Below are 22,144 nucleotides of genomic sequence, written 5' to 3' on the forward strand. Positions count from 1 at the left end.
CCGTCTGGACACCGTTAAGCCTCGACCTTAGGCCCAGCTTCTGTTTCTCGTTTAGGGGAGGAAACTGACCCGGAGCAACAAACACTGCGTTGATAAGGCAAATTTGTAGTCTTATATTCAGTAATTTATCGCACGTGGCAAATATTAAGTAATACATTTAGGGATAATGTGTTAAATATAACAAATCCTGCAGTGTTATATTCAGCAATTTGGCAAGTTTCATGAGTCGTGCATGCTGTTTGAGTTTGTACACGCCGCGGTTTGGTAGTCGGTGTTTATTTGCAGTGCGGTTGAATTCTCGATCCTGATTGGTTAGAAGGTGTTGATTTCATTTCCTATAACAGCAGCTCTGACAGTAGTGCAGCTGCAAATCTCAGGTTTAATTTTCATTAATGATTGTGCTCTTGTGATTACGGCTATGTCCGCATTGATCCGGGTAAATTTGAACGCACACCTTTTTCTCTATGTTCTGGAGGTCAGTGTTCAGGCGTTTCAGTGTGGACGAGCGAGTTTTGGAAAGCGTCTGAACGCGCCGGTGTAGACAGAGAGAAAGTGTAGTTTTCAGATCTATCCGGATTAACACGGACGTAGCCTGAATCTAAATGGATCCCGGGGCTCCTGGAGATTCAGACAGTAATGATTCTTGAGACTCCTCCCCCTCTTTTGTTTAACAATGTGTGTGTGTGTGTGTGTGTGTGAGAGACTGTTGACTAAGCCTTTAACAGCCCTCTATTCGCCAGTACTTTTCTTACTTTGGCTGAAAATGACTGGGAATAAGCGGGAAGTTGGCGGGGTGTGAATTTGCCCTGCTTTTTTGCTCCTATGGCCTTCCACATTGCTGCTTGCTGGAGTGCAGACCTGGCTGTGCTGTTCAACCGTACAGACCTCAGAAAGCCCTGAATAAACGAGGATTAAAAGTGCTTCTCTATTGATTAACCGCCTTTTGTTTTGCAGCAGGATGGCGGGAGCGAGTTTACTTTCTAAAGTGCTGCTTTTTCTGCATGTGCTGCTGTTTGCTCCTCACACAGACTCAACTGAAATGAAAGGTAGGATCATTTCCACACTGCTGCTCTTATTGCACTTATTTCACTCTCTCTCTCGCCCTCTCTACATCAGATCTTTACAGCTGAACTGTGTCAGTTACAGTGATGAAGCAGTGGTGTTGAAAAACATCTGGAGTGTTGTATTATAGTGTAATAATACTGAATAAACACATCTGTGGCACTCAGTTGACTCGGTGAGCCAATCATGTATAAAATAATCTATAGCAGGTAACGAACTCATGCTTAATGACTGCTCTACAGTGTAGGATTAACTCTGGTGTCTGGTGAACTCACTACGTTACATTAGAATAGAGTGTCATTAAATCAAAACAACATGTCACTGACATTTAACACCCTTTTCTTTGACTCTTTACTTTAGTGCATGAGTTTGTACACTAATTCTGCTTTATTCCCCACTTTTGTGTTTAAACATCCGTATTATACATTCCTGGGTAAAAAACAAAACAAAAACAAAAACATTATTGGTTAGGAAATAAGGGGTGTGTTACTTTATCTAGTTGTTTAATTCTTGTTAAATTTCTGACCAATGATTTGTTGTTAAGATCATTAACATCTTAATATTTTCCCATTTTGGCCTTTTTTCCCTTCAATCTTTATTTGATCCTTTCTTAGTCGTGTGTGTGTGTGTGTGTGTGTGTGTGTGTGTGTGTGTGTGTGTGTGTGTGTGTGAGCGAGTGAGTGAGTGTATCTTTCTGCTGTTGTAGATTGGCATTTAGCTTGTCCTTGAATAAATTGAATCGCCTAGCACTTTTTTCAGTATGGAAAGCCAAAAGTTTAAGCACGCCACTTAAAAGATTTATCAAAACCATTAAAAAGTGCTTCTAAAACATAAAAAAGAGAAAAAAAAAGCCCGGGTAGCTGCTGACACGACATATAACAATGAAAACCAGTTTCTGTTAAAGAGCAGGTAATGTTGCTGTGTCACATCTCCAGGGTCCTGGGTAAAGGAACATTATGTGTGGTGTATTGTGGTGTTTGTGATGGTTGAGTGATTTGGTGCTAGTTTGCGGGTCGGTGTTGTATTTGCGCTGCTCCTGAGAGAAGTTAGCGGTTGTCACAGGTCAGGTTTTCGCTGTCGGCTTCAAAAGACTAAACCGCAAGAGCTTCTGTTCTCACGTTTCTCACTCGCGGCATTTCGTTTTTAGCGGTTACGGTGCAGAACGGTGTTACTGTGCTGCAGCGTGTACAGAATTCGAGTATAATTGTGGATATGACTGTGTAACCGTACTGGCGTGGTTCCCCTCCACCCTTCGGCTGCAGTGATTGACGCGCTGGCGCTGAGTGGCGGTGCTCGGATGGTGGCGGCGGTGGAGGATTTGATGGGAGGTTTGGAGAAAATGAAGGAGGTGTACGTGACCTCTATATTCCGCCTCCCTCCGAAACTGGGCGGCGTGCTGTTCGGGATCTACAGCAGAGACGACGGCAAGAAATACCTGGAGATCACCGCCATCGGCAAGACCACTAAAGGTACTGAGAGTCTGCTGAGGACATCCTGCTCACTTTTACTTCAGTTCTACATACACATTAACCAGTGTCTGTCTGTCTCTCTCTGCCTGTCTCTCTCACTGTCTCTCTCTATCACTGTCGATCTCTCTCACTGTCGATCTCTCTCTGTCTCTCTCACTGTCGATCTCTCTCTCTGTCTCTCTCTCTCTGTCTCTCTCACTGTCGATCTCTCTCTGTTTCTCTCTCTGTCTGTCTCTCTCTCTGTCTCTCTCTCTCTGTCTCTCTCACTGTCGATCTCTCTTTGTCTCTCTCTGTCTGTCTCTCTCATTGTCGATCCCTCTCTCTGTCTCTCTCACTGTCGATCTCTCTCTCTGTCTGTCTCTCTCACTGTCGATCTCTCTCTGTCTCTCTCACTGTTGATCTCTCTCTCTGTCTCTCTCTGTCTCTCTCTCTGTCTCTCTCTCTCTGTCTCTCTCACTGTCGATCTCTCTTTGTCTCTCTCTGTCTGTCTCTCTCACTGTCGATCTCTCTCTGTCTCTCTCACTGTCGATCTCTCTCTCTGTCTCTCTGTCTGTCTCTCTCAATCACTGTCTCTCTCTGTCTTCCTTTGCCTGTCTGTCTCTCTTTGTGTCCCTGTCTGTCTATCTCGCTTTGTTTCTCTCGTGGTGTCTGTCTCTCTGTCTCTCTCTCTCTCTGTCTCCCTTTGCCTGTCTGTCTTTCTCTGTCACTGTCGTTCCCTCTGTCTGTCTCTTTGTGTGTCTGTCTTTCTTTGTGCCTCTAACTCACTTTGTTTCTCTCTCTGTGTCTGTCTGTCTGTCTCTCTCTTTCTCTCTCTCTCTCCCTTTGCCTGTCTGTCTCTCTCTGTGTTACACTCTCTGTCTTTGTCTCTCTGACCCTCTGTTTATCTGTCTCTTACTGTCCTGTCCCACTGTTTGTGTCCCTCTGTCCCTCTGTCTTTCTGTTTCTCTGTCTCTTTGTTTCCCTCCATCTCTCTGTCTGCCTCTCGGTTCCTCTGTCTGTCTCTCTCTGTCTGTCTCTCTCACTGTCGATCTCTCTCTCTGTCTCTCTGTGTCCTTCTGTCTGTCTCTCTCTGTCTGTCTCTCTCACTGTCGATCTCTCTCTCTGTCTCTCTGTGTCCTTCTGTCTGTCTCTCTCTGTCTGTCTCTCTCACTGTCGATCTCTCTCTCTGTCTCTCTGTGTCCTTCTGTCTGTCTCTCTCTGTCTGTCTCTCTTTCCGTCCTTCTGTCTGTATGTCTCTCTGCATGTTCCCCTGTCTGTCTGTTTTTCTGTCTGTATACCTGTCTGTCTCTCTGTCCATCTGTCTGTCTTTCCCCCTGTGGTGTTAGTAAGATATTTGCGCTCTGACGGGAAGCTCCACTCAGTGAACCTGCGTAACCCCGCCCTCTCGGATGGGCGGAGCCAGTCACTCATCCTCAGAGTGGGCGGACTCAGACAGAGCCACATCACCTTCGAGCTCTACATTAACTGCCGCCTGACCGATTCCGCCCACGGGCTGCCCTCATTGGCCAGGCTGCCCGCGAAGGTTGAGTCGGTGGAGGTCCGTAGCGGAGAAAGGAACTTCGCCAGGATGCAGGTGTGAGTCTGAAACGGAGAAATTCTCTTTAGCTGAAGCTGTTCTCATTGGTCAGCACTTTGAGGTGTTTCATTACATGAACAGCTTGGCACACATTGTCCCGGCCGAATAGTGCAGTCTATACTACAGTGATGCTGAATTCTGGATTCTGATTGGTCAGAAGGTGTTGATTAGTTCTCTCTGACAGCAGCTCGTTCTGATATCGTTATCGTTACACGGGGTCTTGTACGGCCACATAAACCGCTTTAAAAATCATTCGTATGGGGAAGTTTTCTGTAAAGAGACGCTCATTTAGCGTTTATGGAAGGAGTCTCCAGTGTCCAGTGTATCAGCCAAACGTAAAGCTCGAACCTTAAGAGAAGTTTATGTACTTTTAAAGCTTCTGTAATGTAAGTGAGATCAGAAACTACAGGAACTAGGTCATTTTTTCGTATGTTATTTCAAATGTAACAACAAATGGATAAAAATGTACAACAGGACATGCTGTCACTGGAAATCAGTCAAGATTTAGGTGATAACAGTTACTCCATTCCTGTCGTTGATTATTTTCCTATAACAGCACATGCACAAGTTTATATATATATATATATATATATGTTTGTTTTTTTTACATAAAGAGTGAGACAATCACTGTGAATTCTGAGAAGCTATTTATTAAACTATCTCAAATGTTAAGGGAAGTTATGCAGCTTAACCTGCAGCTGTTTCTGCTTTAATTCATAAATTCTGAGGAAAAAGTTTCATACTGTTTTCTTTCTTTCCCCCGTTAAATGTGACTCGGAGCACTGAGAACCTGTAATGCTGTAGAGACGGGGGAAACGTCATCCCGCTCGGACGGGGCAGAGGACTGAGATAAGAAGTGAACGCACATAGTGCGCGCTTTGTTCTCTTATCTCGCTCCGTCTTTGATCTTCCGCTCTGGTTTATATTCCAGTCGGATCAGACAGATGCACAATGTCCTCACAACCTGTTTAGGAGGTTTGAGACCCTTTTAACAGCTCAGACACCGCAGTGGTACTGAACGACCATCCCAGACGTTATACAAGCTGAAGATCAGACCAGCAGGACCGATGGATCAGATGTCGGAGAAGGCGTAGCAGATATCGGATCCTGTAACCAATGGGAAAGATTGGAATTGGATTTGGAAAAGAAATGTAACTGGGAATGTTTACATATAAAAAGACTTGACTTTTTTTCTTTCTTTTGTTATGAATGATTTTGTTATATTTATATTTTTAAATTGATTATATTTGATATATTTGCAGCGTATGGGTGCACGGAGGTTAGCACGTTTGCCTCGCACCTCCACGGTTGGGGGTTCGAATCCTGCCTCTGCCCTGTGTGTGTGGAGTTTGCATGTTCTCCCCGTGCTGCGGGGGTTTCCTCCGGGTACTCCGGTTTCCTCCCCCAGTCCAAACACATGCATGGTAGGCTGACTGGCGTGTCTAAAGTGTCCGTAGTGTATGAATGGGTGTGTGAGTGTGTATGCGATTGTGCCCTGCGATGGATTGGCACCCTGTCCAGACTGTACCCCGCCTTGTGCCCCATGCTCCCTGGGATAGGCTCCAGGTTCCCCGTGACCCTGAAGGATGAGTGGTATAGAAGATGGATGGATATTTGCAGCATATGGGCACATGGTGGCTTAGTGGTTAGGATGTTTGCCTCACACCTCCGAGGTTGGGGATTTGAATCCAGCCTCCGCCCTGTGTGTGCTGAGCTTACGTGTTCTCCCTGTGCTTCAGGGGTTTCCTCCGGGTACTCCGGTTTCCTCCCCCAGTCCACAGACATGCAGTGTAGGCTGTTTGGCATGTCCAAATTGTCTATAGTGTGTGTGTGACTTAATGATTTATGGTTATTTACAAATGTCTTGAATGTGGAGTTTGTTTTTAAGGCTTTTCAGATTTAAGACTGACGTACTCATCAAACGTATTCCCTTTTCCTTTGTCAGATTTTCTTTTTTTCTTTTTCACTCTGTTTATTTTGAAAATGTCAACTAAACAACAAAACCTCATCGTCTGGGTTGATAATATCCTGTAACCTTGTACTCCAGCTGTACTTGAATGAACAGAAGTGATCATTTTTTCCCCCATAATCCCTCACTCTGCTTCCTTGGCTCTCTCGAAGCATCCATCCGCCTGACCACGCCCACCTCTAACTTTTATAGTAGTGAGATATTTCAGTCTAAACTAACGAGGACAAACCACAGTGCACTGTCCTAGCTGTAAATAAGTGAGGAATAAAACACTTGGAGACGTGCTGTTGTAGGAAAATCATCAACGACAGGGTAGGGTGACGAAGCAGAGTTACTGTTCCCACTCTGAATGTATTATTATTTTCCTAGAGCATCACGTCAACAAGTTCTTAAATCCTTTCCTACAACACCAATTTAGCAATGATGACACTTTTTTTATTAGCTAAATAAACAATATATCATACATTGTTGTGTGTTTATAATTAGATTTAACATTATGGAACGTCTGAGAAGCAATGTAGCCGCTATAAACCGGCGCTCGCTCACACACCTCTCTCTCCTTTTTCCTCTCTTGAAGTTAATACGATGAAAAAACGCAGCTTGGCACGTTACCGTAAAACCAACCGGCATGCACTACTTGTTCCTGAAGATTTTACACCTCGGACTAGTACAAGGCACTGACACTGGAGACTCCTTCCCATATACTGTATGTTAAACAAAGGTCTCGTTACAGAAAACAGTTACACGCTGTCGTTCTTTGTTAAATAACAACACATTTTTGTTTGGAAAACAATCTGTTTATTATTAGACTTCGATCACGTGGAGCGTCCCATCATTCAAGTCCTTACTGAGTATGAATGCTGTCAAGAGTTAAATGGTGATTTCTGGTTGTGTTTCTAGATCGTGGGCCGTAAATCTCATTCACGTTTATAAACGCTGTTTATAAAAACTCACTGATACGCTTGATTTGGTGACTTGAGGCAGGAAAATAACTCTATATGTGTTCTAATTCATTCATGCTCCTTCACAGCGAGCTGATAACCATGCAGACTGGTACTAATTTTGGGTCTTGATTGGCAGGTGTGTGTGTGTGTGTGTGTGTGTGTGTGTGTGTGTGTGTGTGTGTGTAGGGTTCAGTGGAGGCTCTAAAGCTGGCCCTCGGTGGTTCTCTCCCTAAAGCTGGTCTCCTCACTGACTGCTCACTGCAGGGAGACTCAACACTACACAACACAGGTACACACACTACACACACTACACACACACACACACACGCACACACACTCACAACACTAAACGACACGCAGGTGTGTTCATGTGGGTTCTGCGGTTTACTCACACAGTCCCATGTATTCTGAGCAGAATAAATCTCTCACTGAAGATGAATGAGTGAATGTTCTGTATGTTTATTTCCAGCTGTACACTGTGCTGTAGTGATTTGTTGACGTGCTGCCCTCTTCTGGTCGTCCCAAGTAATGCAGCCATGGATTTAAAGCTACATTCACATTCACATTACAAGCCGTTTATTTATTCGTTTGCCAGATTTTTATCCGAAGTGATTTACAACTGAAGGACATGAGGTCCTAACCACTGAACCGCTACTCACTCACTTACTGCTCAGTTCTGATGATTTTCACACATCTGGTCCTTCTGCTTCATCAGTTCACATTTGCATCGTTAGTGATAGAGCTCTGTGCTGAAATCTCCCGAATTAGCAACATCAACACCGAAACACCGAGTGTTTACCAGGCAGCACAAGCCTTCATGACACACATGATTAACTCCAGATTTCAGCAGCAGCAGCAGCTTGTCATCTGTTCATCATCAGGGTCCAGTTTCCCAAAATCACTGGATAGTTTAGATTATCTTCACTTGGAGAAAGAGATAGAGAGTGAGAGAGAGGGTGAGAGAGAGTGAGAGAGAGTGAGAGAGAGAGAGAGTGAAAGAGAGAGAGGGGCGGGGGAGAGGGGGGAGTGAGAGGGGGGAGAGAGAGAGAGAGAGAGAGAGAGAGAGAGAGAGAGAGAAAGAGAGAAACAGTGAAAGAGGGAGAGGGGGGAGTGAGAGGGGGAGAGAGAGAGGGGGCGAGAGAGAGAGGGGGGGGGGAGAGAGAGAGACAGAGAGAGAGAGAGAGAGAGAGAGAGAGAGAGAGAGAGAAAGAGAGAAACAGTGAAAGAGGAAGAGGGGGGAGTGAGAGGGGGAGAGAGAGAGGGGGCGAGAGAGAGAGGGGGGGGGAGAGAGAGAGAGAGAGAGAGAGAGAGTGGTTGTGAGCGCTTCACAGATTTGGACCACAACCATGTAATATAAATGTATTTCATTTAATTTCATCCACATTATCATTGTTGCTTATCCTTTGCTCGTTAAGATCAGTTCAGTTCAGTTATGTCCTCACCACACTGTTTAATAACTCTGTAATAACTCTTTAATAACGCTGCAATAACTCTGTAATAACTCTTTAATAACGCTGTAATAACTCTGTAATAACCCTGTAATAACTCTGTAATAACTCTGTACTAACTCTGTAATAACCCTGTAATAACTCTGTAATAACCCTGTAATAACCCTGTAATAACTCTGTAATAACTCTGTAATAACTCTGTAATAACCCTGTAATAACTCTGTACTAACTCTGTAATAACCCTGTAATAACTCTGTAATAACCCTGTAATAACTCTAATAACTCTGTAATAACTCTGTAATAACCCTGTACTAACCCGGTAATAACTCTGTAATAACGCTGTAATAACCCTGTACTAACCCGGTAATAACTCTGTAATAACGCTGTAATAACCCTGTACTAACCCGGTAATAACTCTGTAATAACTCTGTAATAACTCTGTTATAACTCTGTAATAACTCTGTACTAACCCTGTAATAACTCTGTAATAACGCTGTAATAACCCTGTACTAACCCGGTAATAACTCTGTAATAACCCTGTAATAACTCTAATAACTCTGTAATAACTCTGTAATAACCCTGTAATAACTCTAATAACTCTGTAATAACTCTGTAATAACCCTGTACTAACCCTGTAATAACTCTGTACTAACTCTGTAATAACTCTGTAATAACTCTAATAACTAACTCTGTAATAACTCTGTAATAACCCTGTAATAACTCTGATAATTCTGTAATAACCCTGTAATAACCCTGTAATAACTCTGATAATTCTGTAATAACCCTGTAATAACCCTGTAATAACTCTGTACTAACCCTGTAATAACTCTGTAATAACTCTGTAATAACTAACTCTGTACTAACCCTGTAATAACTCTGTAATAACTCTGTAATAACTAACTCTGTACTAACCCTGTAATAACTCTGTAATAACCCTGTAATAACTCTGATAATTCTGTAATAACCCTGTAATAACCCTGTAATAACTCTATAATAACCCTGTAATAACTAACTCTGTAATAACCCTGTAATAACTCTGATAATTCTGTAATAACCCTGTAAAAACTCTGTACTAACCCTGTAATAACTAACTCTGTACTAACCCTGTAATAACTGAAGTAAAGTAAAAAGTCTGATCTGGTGAGGGTTGTGTGTTGCAGTGGGCGGTGACGTTAACGGCATACTGGGTGAGTGACAGCAGTTCACACTCCTGTTATTACACATTTATTACTCCTGCTATTAGACCTTGTTCTCTCATCTTCCTTTATTTCTTTTCTTATTTTTTCCCTTCACTTCTTCCTTTATCTCCTCCTGTCTGCTTTTCCCCTCGTGTCTCATCACTTCATTTCTCATATCTCATTTTTATATCATATTTTCTTGTATTTTCTTTTACTTTCTCTTCTCTTTTTTTCCCTCTTCTCTACTCTACTCTTGTTCTCTTCTGCTCACTTTTTTCTTCTCTCTTCTATTTTTTCTCTTCTTTTCTTTCCTCCACTTCTTTTCTTTCTTCCTTTTCTCTTCTCTTCCCCTCTCTGTTGTCTCTCCTCAGGTGATCACACTAAGGCTCTGATTGGTCAGCTGATCATCTTTAATCAGATCATGGGCGATCTGAGAGAGGACATCAGGGACATGGTGAACTCAAAACACACATGCATATGCAACCCCTCAACCCCCCCCCCCCCCATACACACATGGGCAAGAAAGCATGATTAATGAATAATAATAAGAATGAAATATTAAAAGGGATGTCTTTAAAAATATGAAATATTTTTCAGTCATTGTTTTGTGAATTGTTCGTTGAAATTTAATTCACCTTTAATAATTGTTTAATCATATTGAACTTTGTTTCCTTTTCATTTCAGACCAAGGAGATGTCTTTAATCAGGAACACTATTCTGGAGTGCCAAGTGTGTGGTGAGTGATGGAGACGGTCTGTGACTGTATCACTTACACTGTATAGAAGGGGTTTATTTTAAATCAGTGTGACTAGGACATTGTGTAAACTCTCTCTCTCTCTCTCTCTCTCTCTCTCTCTCTCTCTCTCTCTCTCTCTCTCTCTCTCTCTCTCTCTCAGGTTTCCATGAGCCTCAGTCTCGTTGTCAGTCTAACCCGTGTTATGACGGTGTCGCGTGTGTCGATGTGTTGGAGTTTCCGGGGTATCGGTGCAGCTCGTGTCCTGCAGGCACTACAGGCAATGGCACACACTGCCAGGACATCAATGAGGTTCCTCTAAAACACACACACACACACACACACACACACACACACACACACGTTAAATATACAGTTTTAAATCTTTAGAGCATTGTCGTGCATTTCAGTCTTTCTCTCTCTGTCTCCGTCTCTCTCCTCCTCAGTGTGCAGCACAGCCGTGTTTCTCTCCACACATGTGTGTGAACAGTGTTAAGGGGTTCCGCTGTGAGCCGTGTCCTCCGGGGTTCTCCGGTCCTGAGTTGAGTGGAGTCGGCATGGAGTTCGCCCAGAACCACAGACAGGTCCGATCTGTCTGTCTCTCCTTTAATGTGCCTCTCTGCCTATCTCACTGTCTATCTCTCTCTCTCTCTTTCTCTATAATCTCCCTCTGTGTCTCTCTACCACTGCCTTTCTATCACGCTTTTCTCTCACTGTCTACCTCACTCCATCTCTCTCTCTCTCTCTCTCTCTCTCTCTCTCTCTCTCTCTCTCTCTCTCACTCCATCTCTCTCTCACTCCATCTCTCTATCACTCTCTCTCTCTCTCTTTCTCTATAATCTCCCTCTGTGTCTCTCTACCACTGCCTTTCTATCACGCTTTTCTCTCACTGTCTACCTCACTCCATCTCTCTCTCTCTCTCTCTCTCTCTCTCTCTCTCTCACTCCATCTCTCTATCACTCTCTCTCTCTCTCTCTCTCTCTCTCTCTCTCTCTCTCTCTCTCTCTCTCACTCCATCTCTCTATCACTCTCTCTCTCTCTCTCTCTCACTCCATCTCTCTATCACTCTCTCTCTCTCTCTCACTCCATCTCTCTATCACTCTCTCTCTCTCTCTCTCTCACTCCATCTCTCTATCACTCTCTCTCTCTCTCTCTCTCTCTCACTCCATCTCTCTATCACTCTCTCTCTCTCTCTCTCACTCTCTCTCTCTCACTCCATCTCTCTATCACTCTCTCTCTCTCTCACTCCATCTCTCTCTCTCCATCTCTCTCTCACTCCATCTCTCTATCACTCTCTCTCTTTCTCTCTCTCTCACTCCATCTCTCTATCACTCTCTCTCTTTCTCTCTCTCTCACTCCATCTCTCTATCACTCTCTCTCTCTCTCTCACTCCATCTCTCTCTCTCCATCTCTCTCTCACTCCATCTCTCTCTCTCTCTCTCTCACTCCATCTCTCTATCACTCTCTCTCTCTCTCTCACTCCATCTCTCTCTCTCTCTCTCTCCATCTCTCTCTCTCTCTCTCTCACTCCATCTCTCTATCACTCTCTCTCTCTCACTCCATCTCTCTATCACTCTCTCTCTCTCTCTCACTCCATCTCTCTATCACTCTCTCTCTCTCTCTCACTCCATCTCTCTCTCTCTCTCTCTCCATCTCTCTCTCTCTCAATCTCTCTCTCACTCCATCTCTCTCTCACTCCATCTCTCTCTCTCTCTCTCACTCCATCTCTCTATCACTCTCTCTCTCTCTCTCACTCCATCTCTCTCTCTCTCTCTCTCCATCTCTCTCTCTCTCAATCTCTCTCTCACTCCATCTCTCTCTCACTCCATCTCTCTCTCTCTCTCTCACTCCATCTCTCTCTCTCTCTCTCTCACTCTCTCTCTCTCTCTCTCTCTCACTCCATCTCTCTCTCTCTCTCTCTCTCACTCTCTCTCTCTCTCTCTCTCTCTCACTCCATCTCTCTATCACTCTCTCTCTCTCTCTCTCACTCTCTCTCTCTCACTCCATCTCTCTATCACTCTCTCTCTCTCTCACTCCATCTCTCTCTCTCCATCTCTCTCTCACTCCATCTCTCTATCACTCTCTCTCTTTCTCTCTCTCTCACTCCATCTCTCTATCACTCTCTCTCTTTCTCTCTCTCTCACTCCATCTCTCTATCACTCTCTCTCTCTCTCTCACTCCATCTCTCTCTCTCCATCTCTCTCTCACTCCATCTCTCTCTCTCTCTCTCTCACTCCATCTCTCTATCACTCTCTCTCTCTCTCTCACTCCATCTCTCTCTCTCTCTCTCTCCATCTCTCTCTCTCTCTCTCTCACTCCATCTCTCTATCACTCTCTCTCTCTCACTCCATCTCTCTATCACTCTCTCTCTCTCTCTCACTCCATCTCTCTATCACTCTCTCTCTCTCTCTCACTCCATCTCTCTCTCTCTCTCTCTCCATCTCTCTCTCTCTCAATCTCTCTCTCACTCCATCTCTCTCTCACTCCATCTCTCTCTCTCTCTCTCACTCCATCTCTCTCTCTCTCTCTCTCTCACTCCATCTCTCTCTCTCTCTCTCTCTCACTCTCTCTCTCTCTCTCTCTCTCACTCCATCGCTCTATCACTCCATCTCTCTCTCTCTCTCTCTCTCTCTCTCTCTCTCTCTCTCTCTCTCTCTCTCAGTGTACAGTGAGATTGGGAAATATCTGTTGTGTTTACTCTGACCTTGACGGTTATTAGTCTTATTTAAAAGGCTGCAGCTACCATGTGACCACGCCCGTGATCGTGCCCGTGTGTGTTACAGGAGTGTGTGGACGTAGACGAGTGTGCGGCTCAGACCGCCGCCTGCGTCTCCAACTCCGTCTGCATCAACACTCCGGTGAGTTAATGCTTATAAGATATCAAAACCGACTGTCTTTAGCTCTGTGACGTCTTTTGTCCATTTCTATACAGAACAGCGTGCCATAAGACACTGAGCTGCTGGAGGAGTGTGTGTCGGTGATGACGATGATGATGACGATGATGATGATGATGATGATGATGATGATGATGATGATGACGATGATGATGATGATGATGATGATGCGGGGTTTTTTCAGTGCTCAACTGTCTGTTTTTGTCTCTGTCAGGGTTCGTTTCAGTGTGGTCAGTGTAAAGCGGGTTTTGTGGGGAATCAGACATCGGGCTGTTTCCTCAGGAGGACGTGCGCTGTGCTCGGATACGACCCGTGCGATGTCAATGCTCACTGCGTGCTGGAGCGCAGCAGTGACGTGTCCTGTGTGGTGAGAACTCGTATCACGTGTCAGACGCCGATAACCCGAACACATCTGTTTACATTAAGATATTTTCCCTGTAGTATTCCGTTTCATATTACATACAGTACTAAATGCTGCATTTCCCAGACTGGGAGCTTCCTGGTGGGTGTACAGTAGCGTTCCTGAGCGTAAATACGCGTATCGCAGTATAAATACACATGTCCGGGACAAAGCTCTGGAAAAGTATTCGTTCGAGTTTGATTATAAAAAAACGATTCTTAAAAAAATGGAAAGAACACGGCACAAGTGCGACTCTCTCGAGGAGGCTGGTCACTAAAAGTCAGCGAGATCTTAGTCAGAGAAGTAACCAAGAGTCCACGGGTAACCCTCAGCACAATGCTACCACCACCATGCTTCACTCTAGGAAGCGTGGTTAAAAAAAAAGAACGATTTCATGGTGCTCTGTCTGAAGAAAAATTCTGTGAAATATTTATTTCAATCGAGATATTCTATTAGCCGTATTTAGATATATTGAGCATCACTGTATCACTTAATTATCACTTCATTTTCGCTCTCTCTGTGCATCGTATCTTATACACGAACTGTGCTTTATTTCTCCCTCAGTGCGACGTGGGATTTGCGGGGAACGGGAATATCTGCGGCATCGACTCTGACCTCGATGGCTATCCAGACGAAGCGCTTCCCTGCATCGATAACGATAAACACTGCCGAGCGGTTCGTCCCTGATTTCTTCTCCTCCTTTAACGTCATCTTTAGATTCAACCCCCACACACACCTGTGTTTATTTGTACAATCTATCCCCGGTTTATGAACGCACTCTTACAGGATAACTGTGGCGCCACGCCGAACTCTGGTCAGGAGGACACGGACGGTGATGGCGTCGGAGATCAGTGCGACGCGGACGCAGACGGAGATGGAATAAAGAACATGGAGGTTCATTTCAGAAACGTTAAACGTAGACGATTACGAGAACGTTTACACGTCCTGAACTTTAGCACGCAGCAAAAAGCAGCGATTGATTGCATTCGTCTCGGTTATAAAAGAACGCCCCACAGCACTGCGGTGTAACTGAAGCTGAGATAATGTCGTAGAAATCAAAGTTTGAATCATTACTGAGTGTAACGGACTTTTTTGCAGGATAATTGTCGTCTGGTGCCCAATAAGGACCAGCAGAACTCCGACACAGACTCGTACGGCGATGCGTGTGATAACTGTCCCAACGTCCCTAATGGAGATCAGCGGGACACGGACGGTAACGGTGTGGGAGACAGCTGTGATAACGACATCGATGGCGACGGTACGCGTCACACCCCGTGATACACCGACTAGCATGACCAGCTGTTCTGCTATGACGCTTATGCAAACTGTTTGGAAATATTAGCACTGTGTTCTAATACTGTTTCCATTGAACCCGTGTCGAACCCTTGTCCCATTTACAGAGAGTACAGACTGCATAGTATTTATACCCTTTATTTATTGCCCTTTATTTCTAACGGAGAATGAAGAACCATCTGTTGGTGTGCGAGTCGTCTTTACAAAGCTCTTTTAGCATGCTTGTGATCTGCAGGAATCCCCAACATGCTGGATAACTGCCCGAAAATCCCCAATGCCATGCAGACAGACCGGGATGACGACGGAGTCGGAGACGTGTGTGACAGCTGTCCTGAGGTCAACGACCCCACTCAGGTGTGTGCCTCATATATACAGTATATAAATATATATAGCGCTGGTCTTTCTATAACGACACCATGAAATAGACATATAACCAGACCAAACAACCGATTTCAGTAAATGACATTAAAATGTAGAGGATTAAAATCGCATTATTGTGTTTCCATGGCAACGGAGTTATAAACAGGGACTCTTATAGCAGACGCACGGCATCAACTAAGGATTAAAAAAAGCGTCGTCGTTTAGTGAAGAGTAACGTACACGTGCGTTCTGAAAGGATAACTCATTTAGCGTTTATGGAAGGAGTCTCCAGTGTCAGCGCTTTGTAACAGGCCGGACGTTTTCCGATGGACCGGTTGGGGTGGGGCTTCTTTTTCTTATTAACTTCAAGACTCGATTGGTGAACAAGTCTGTCACGGACATTCCAGAATATATAAACACTTCTGTGGTTTAAGAGGAAATAAACACTGGCTGTTATTGGAAATGAATCACTTTCGTGGTGGTCACTGTGGCTCCGCTTCATCACACCATGTCACGGTTGATTATTTTCCTATAACGGCACGCCTCCAAGTGTTCTATTGCTTATAAAATATACAGATTGTGTAATTCTGTCTGTCATTTGTTCATGGATGCCGGGAGAGGGGAGAAAGCAGTCTGTAACACTGTCTCTGTTTGTAGTCGGATATTGATAACGACTTGGTGGGAGACATCTGCGATACGAACCAGGACACGTGAGTTTCCCGCCGTTTCACTACTTACATTTTTTTAGTTCTTTTTTAAAGTACGTGATGCAGTGATTAGTATGAGATATTCTATCACTGAAACATCGTGAGCTCCAGCAGGTGACGCGTGAAGCGTGGGATGCGTGTAATCATGTAACCACAAACACGTCTTCAACTGGAGCGGAATTTAGCAAAACATAATAAAAGTGTTTCAAAAGTGCTGCTCAATGTGTGTGTAGAGATGGGGACGGTCTCCAGGACACGAGGGACAACTGTCCCGAAATCCCCAACAGCTCTCAGGTGGACTCCGATAACGACGGCATCGGGGATGATTGTGACGACGACGACGACAACGACGGAGTTCCGGATGCTTCTTATCCCGGTCCTGATAACTGCAGACTCGTCCCAAATCCTAACCAGAGAGACTCGGACGGTACACACGCACGCACGCACACACACACATGCACGCACGCACGCACATACGCACGCACACACACACGCACATACGCACGCATATACATTTCTCAAAACAAATACACACACATATATATAATCTTAAAGATATAATGAAGAACTGAGTCCGAGAGAGAAAGAAAGAAAGAGAAATAAAGAAATAAAACAAAAGAAAGAAAATGAAAGAAAGAAAGAAGAAAGTTAAAGTTACAAAGGGAAAAAAATAAATAAAGAAAGAAAATTAAAGACAGAAAGAAAGAAAATTATAGAAAGAAAATTACACAAATAAGAAAGTAACATTTAGAAAGAAAAAAAATTAAAGAAAATTAAAGAAAGAAAGTTAAATTTAGAAAGAAAGAAAGAAAGAAAAAAGAAAATTAAAGTAAAATAAAATTAAAGAAATAAAGAAAATCATAGAAAGAAAATTAAAGAAATAAGAAAGTTAAATTTAGAAAGAAAAAGAAAATTAAAGAAAAAAGGAAATGAATGAAAGAAAGAAAGAAAGTTAAAGTTAGAAATAATGAAAGAAAAAAGAAAATTAAAGAAAAAGAAAATTAAAGAAAAAAAGCAAATTAAATAAAGAAAGAATGGAAATAAAAGAAAGAAAGAAACTTAAAGACAGAAAGAATGAAAATGAAAGAAAGAAACAATGAAAATAAAAGAAAGAAAGAAACAAAAAGAGAAAGAAAGAAATTTAAAGAAAGAAAGAGCTGAAAATAAAAGAAAGAAAGGAACGTAAAGAGAGAGAGAGAGAAAGTTAAGGAAAGAGCGAGGCCAGTGTTTTCCCTCAGTAAATCTAAATATTCCCTCATTCTTTCCTCCTCCTCTCTTCCTCTCCTCAGCGGACGGAGTGGGTGATGTGTGTCAGGGCGACTTTGATAACGATAAAGTGAGCGACGAGATGGACGCCTGTCCCGAAAACGCTGACATCACCATGACGGACTTCCGAGCCTTCCAGACGGTCATCCTGGACCCGCTCGGGGATTCCCAGATCGACCCGAACTGGGTGGTGCTGAATCAGGTGAGCTCCCGGCTGGACTACAGATCCGGCAGAAAAACCACGCCTTACAGGCCAGAACCTCCTGGTGCAGGGCCTGTCCGCTGGCTGGTGTGTACGTTTGCCTGTGATATAGTTCCTGAGCGATCTAGAGGTATCTCTTTAACTATATAAACGTGCTCCTGTTCCTGTGACGGTAGGGGATGGAGATCATACAGACGATGAACAGTGACCCTGGTTTGGCTGTGGGTAAGTCTCATGTCTACTCTTTATTTATTTATTTATTTATTTATAAATATTTATGATTATATGGTATTTGTCTACACGTTAGATCTGACGGCATCTCGTAAAATCAGTAGGTCTTTTATCATGCTGTAGCTCAGATCTACTGATCGCACTGATCCAGCCTTCGTCAGCATCTCTCCTGCTCTTCCTCCAGGCTACACGGCATTCAACGGTGTTGATTTCGAGGGCACGTTTCACGTGAACACGATGAGTGACGATGACTACGTGGGCTTCATCTTCTCCTACCAGGACTCGTCCAGCTTCTACGTGGTGATGTGGAAGCAGACGGAGCAGACGTACTGGCAAAACCTGCCGTTCCCAGCACAGGCTGAACCTGGTCTGCAGCTGAAGGTGATTATTTCAGCAGCGCTCGGTTATTACTAAGGACGGCACGAAGCAGGTGCAGTACAGTGCAAAGCGTACACAGGAAGGATGTATTTTCCAGGCAGTACGTCACTCTGGATGATACTGAATGTATGACGAAAAGTTTAGGAAAGAAATAGAGTTTTGAAAAGATGTTAAGCGTGGTTTGAACGCGTCTCCCCGGGTCTGTCACTCAGGCAGTGAAGTCCCGCACCGGTCCGGGCGAGTATCTGCGTAACGCGCTGTGGCACACCGGCGACACACACGGAGAGGTGACGCTGCTCTGGAAGGATCCGAGGAACGTGGGATGGAGCGATAAAACATCGTATCGCTGGAGCCTCAGCCATCGGCCGCAGGTCGGCTACATCAGGTACGGATCGATTCTCCGATTTCTAATTGTGTGAGAGACTGAATGAGTTTATTTTCCTCCCTCCAAAATCCTAATGATTTTTATACATCTACACACATCATGTAGTGTGCATCAATCCAGTAAGTCCAACAAACTAATCGAAAAGTCCAACAAACAAATCAAATAAACGAATCAAACAAGTCCAACAAACAACAAATCAAATAAACAAGTCCAACAAACAACAAATAAACAAATCAAACAAGTCCAACAAACAAATCAAATAAGTCCAACAAACAAACAAATCAAATAAACAAATCAAACAAGTCCAACAAACAACAAATAAACAAATCAAACAAGTCCAACAAACAAATCAAATAAGTCCAACAAACAAACAAATCAAATAAACAAATCAAACAAGTCCAACAAACAAACAAATCAAATAAACAAATCAAACAAGTCCAACAAACAAACAAATAAACAAATCAAATAAGTCCAACAAACAAATCAAATAAGTCCAACAAACAAACAAATCAAATAAACAAATCAAACAAGTCCAACAAACAAACAAATCAAATAAACAAGTCCAACAAACAAATAAATCAAATAAACAAGTCCAACAAACAACAAATGAACAAATCAAATAAGTCCAACAAACAAATCAAATAAGTCCAACAAACAAACAAATAAACAAATCAAACAAGTCCAACAAACAACAAATGAACAAATCAAATAAACAAGTCCAACAAACAAGTAAACAAATCAAATAAACAAATCAAACAAGCCCAACAAACAAATCAAATAAACAAATCAAATAAGTCCAACAAACAAATCAAATAAGTCCAACAAACTGAATAAGTCCAACAAACTGAATAAGTCCAACAAACAAACAAATAAACAAACCGAATAAGTCCAACAACCAAATCAAATAAGCAAGTCCAATAAACAAACAAAAACCAAATCAAATAATTCCAACAAACAATCAAATAAACAAACCAAATAAATCAAATAAACAAATCAAATTAAATAAGTCCAGCAAACAAATAAACAAATTAAATAAACAAATCAAATAAGTCCAACAAACAAATTAAATAAAGAAATATAATAAACAAATCCTGCAAACAAATCATATTTTAAAATCCAGTAAACAAGTCCAATGAAGAAATCCAGTGAGGTGTGATATCTCCAGGTTCGCCTTTGATCGCGCTGGGTTTGAGGTTTTGAGGTGAAACCTGTTGTCTAGGTGTCCGGTGTTTTTGCCGGATGGTCTGAAGTGCTCCCCTCAGGACAAACAGAAAGGAAGCGCAGGGGAGGTACTCTGATAAACGCCAGATGCCTTCAGCGAGTCGGTAACTTCACTTTAAAACTTACAGCAGCGCTAACGCGGGGAAAGTTCCTCGTATTCAGACCCGTCTCACGCAGCTGCTTGAATTTTTATTTATTCCTCCGAGTAAGATCAAGCTGTCTTTATACAGTCCAGCTGTTTTTACAAGTCTGATCCAGCTGTGCTCTTATTCATTAAACCATGTTAGTATCATCCAGACACCTGCCTTTGTCATGTTTATGAGATCAGGTAGGGTTTGTGGGATTTAGCGTGTGCGTGTGTGTGTGTGCGTGTGTGTGTGTGCGTGTGCGTGTGTGTGTGTGCGCGTGTGTGTGTGTGTGTGTGTGTGTGTGTGTGTGTGTGTGTGTGTGTGTGTGTGTGTGTTTTCAGAGTGCGTCTGTATGAAGGCACTGCTCTTGTCGCTGACTCCGGTGTGGTGATTGACAGTTCGATGAAAGGAGGACGTCTGGGTGTTTTCTGCTTCTCACAGGAGAACATTATCTGGTCCAATCTGGGTTATCGCTGTAACGGTGAGAGCCGCAGTCTGAAGCTTCGTCATAAAAGTCACATTAATATAGCAAACAGTTTTGTTTATAGGACACCTGCAGTGTAGCTTAGTGCGAGCTGGAGCTACTAATGTAGTTAAGAAGGAAGCTCATACGCTCATACACCTCCTACACCTCTACAGAGCTGTGAAAGTGTCACAATCAGAGTTGTTGATGTTTCTGTATGATCTATAAAAATGGACTAAAGGACGTCAGCGAGCTGAAAACAGTCGCAGCTGAACGGCTTTTCTTCCTCAGCACACACTTAGGCACCACTTCATACCAATCATTGTTTCGTGATCAAAAACGTGTGTGAAATTTTGCGTGTGTGTGTGTGTGTGTGTGTGTGTGTGTGTGTGTGTGTGTGTGTGTGTGTGTGTGTGTTCTCATCAGATGCAATCCCGGATGATTTTTACCTCTACCACAGACAGATGAACCTCGGGACGGGAGCGTAGAAGAGCGCTCATGACTTTAATCACTGCATCATGCAACCTGAAGTTACCACAGTCTGCTGTGTGTGTGTGTGTGTGTGTGTGTGTGTGTGTGTGTGTGTGTGTGTGTGTGGTTGTGCTGGAGTTCTTGTCTCTCTGTGTCTGGACAGTGTTTGTTTTTTTTTCTAAATAAACGGTTGTGTACTAACTACGTGTCTGTATTAAACTCCAGTATTTAGTCCAGAGAGGCTCACGCTGAGGAGCATCAGGAGTATGCTGGTGTCACGTAATTAATGTTATACGGTGAAAACCTCCGTGAAAAACATGACCGCAGTACAGTACACTGAGCTACACCGAGCACTAGAGGTGTGTATCCCTGCTGGTGAAAGTCACCCACAACTTGTACGGCCGTCGTTTTTATAGTAAATAATGCGTTTCTGTTAGACGATAGTTTTACCTTCAAGCAATCCAGATTCTCTGAATCCTCAGAACTACAGGCTCCACCCTCTTCCCCTGCTAAACCAATGGAATGGCAGGATGTGCATATTAAAATATGACAGGGTTTTATATTTTATAACACAGTATAATTTGTCTGCTACATCATACTCAGATGAGAAGTTGTTCTTTCTGTTTTTTTTTGTTTTGTTTTGTTTTGTCCCCATGCTCAAGATAAATATGAATGAAATACGATGAGTTAAATGAGATTAAAAGAGTTGAGTATAATACAGTGTAGAGCTGTTTCACCTTTACAGCTGGACTTTTAACAGAAACCTATTCGTTTACTCCAGTGTTTACTTATTATTATGGTGCTACGTCCACTTCCTCCTCCATGAGTGTGTGTGTGCGAGTGTGTGTGTGTGTGTGTGTGTGTGTGTGTGTGTGTGTGTGTGTGTGTGTGTGTAACTAACACAGCATGCACTCATGTCATGGATTTGTTCAACTGTAATTTACAACCCTGTTTATAAATAAAAGTTTAAAAATGCTATTGTTTGTCTGAATTGGTATTGTGAAATATGTAAGGAGGAAAACAATACGGGGTCGTGCCGTTATAGGAAAATAATCAATGATGGGTGCGCGACGCAAAGCAAAGTTACCGTTACCACCCTGAAGCTATTTTCCTAAAACAGCATGTCCCGAAATGTTTCATTATTTATTCCTACTACAGCAATTTGCCATTACAATATTCTATTGATTAAAGAACGATTTATTTCCTATTTATATTCTAAGAGGACAGCTGGCTCGACCTTGTGCTGCCACTAGAGGGAGGTAGAGAGCTGCCAGAAACGTTAGACTAGATTCAGCCACTAGAGGGAGGTAGAGAGCTGCCTGTAACGTTAGGCTAGATTCAGCCACTAGAGGGAGGTAGAGAGCTG

At 43.1% G+C, this 22,144-nt stretch overlaps 1 protein-coding gene across 1 annotated transcript; it reads left to right on the plus strand.

Moving 5' to 3' along the window:
• Positions 1 to 757: 757 nt before the first annotated feature.
• Positions 758 to 21,748, plus strand: thbs3b (thrombospondin 3b). Its single transcript, XM_053684563.1, has 23 exons — positions 758 to 1,046; positions 2,325 to 2,531; positions 3,857 to 4,104; positions 7,207 to 7,309; positions 9,629 to 9,655; positions 10,018 to 10,100; positions 10,331 to 10,382; positions 10,543 to 10,691; positions 10,826 to 10,963; positions 13,163 to 13,237; positions 13,488 to 13,640; positions 14,238 to 14,348; positions 14,460 to 14,567; positions 14,772 to 14,931; positions 15,202 to 15,320; positions 15,984 to 16,036; positions 16,267 to 16,460; positions 17,323 to 17,501; positions 17,678 to 17,726; positions 17,917 to 18,113; positions 18,323 to 18,495; positions 20,186 to 20,325; positions 20,734 to 21,748. The coding sequence occupies exons 1-23, from the start codon at positions 959 to 961 to the stop codon at positions 20,793 to 20,795; spliced, it is 2,868 nt and encodes a 955-aa protein (XP_053540538.1). The 5' UTR covers positions 758 to 958; the 3' UTR covers positions 20,796 to 21,748.
• The last annotated feature ends 396 nt before the right edge of the window (positions 21,749 to 22,144 follow it).

This window comes from Ictalurus punctatus, chromosome 12 (genome assembly GCF_001660625.3).
Source record: "Ictalurus punctatus breed USDA103 chromosome 12, Coco_2.0, whole genome shotgun sequence".
Lineage (NCBI taxonomy): Eukaryota > Metazoa > Chordata > Actinopteri > Siluriformes > Ictaluridae > Ictalurus > Ictalurus punctatus.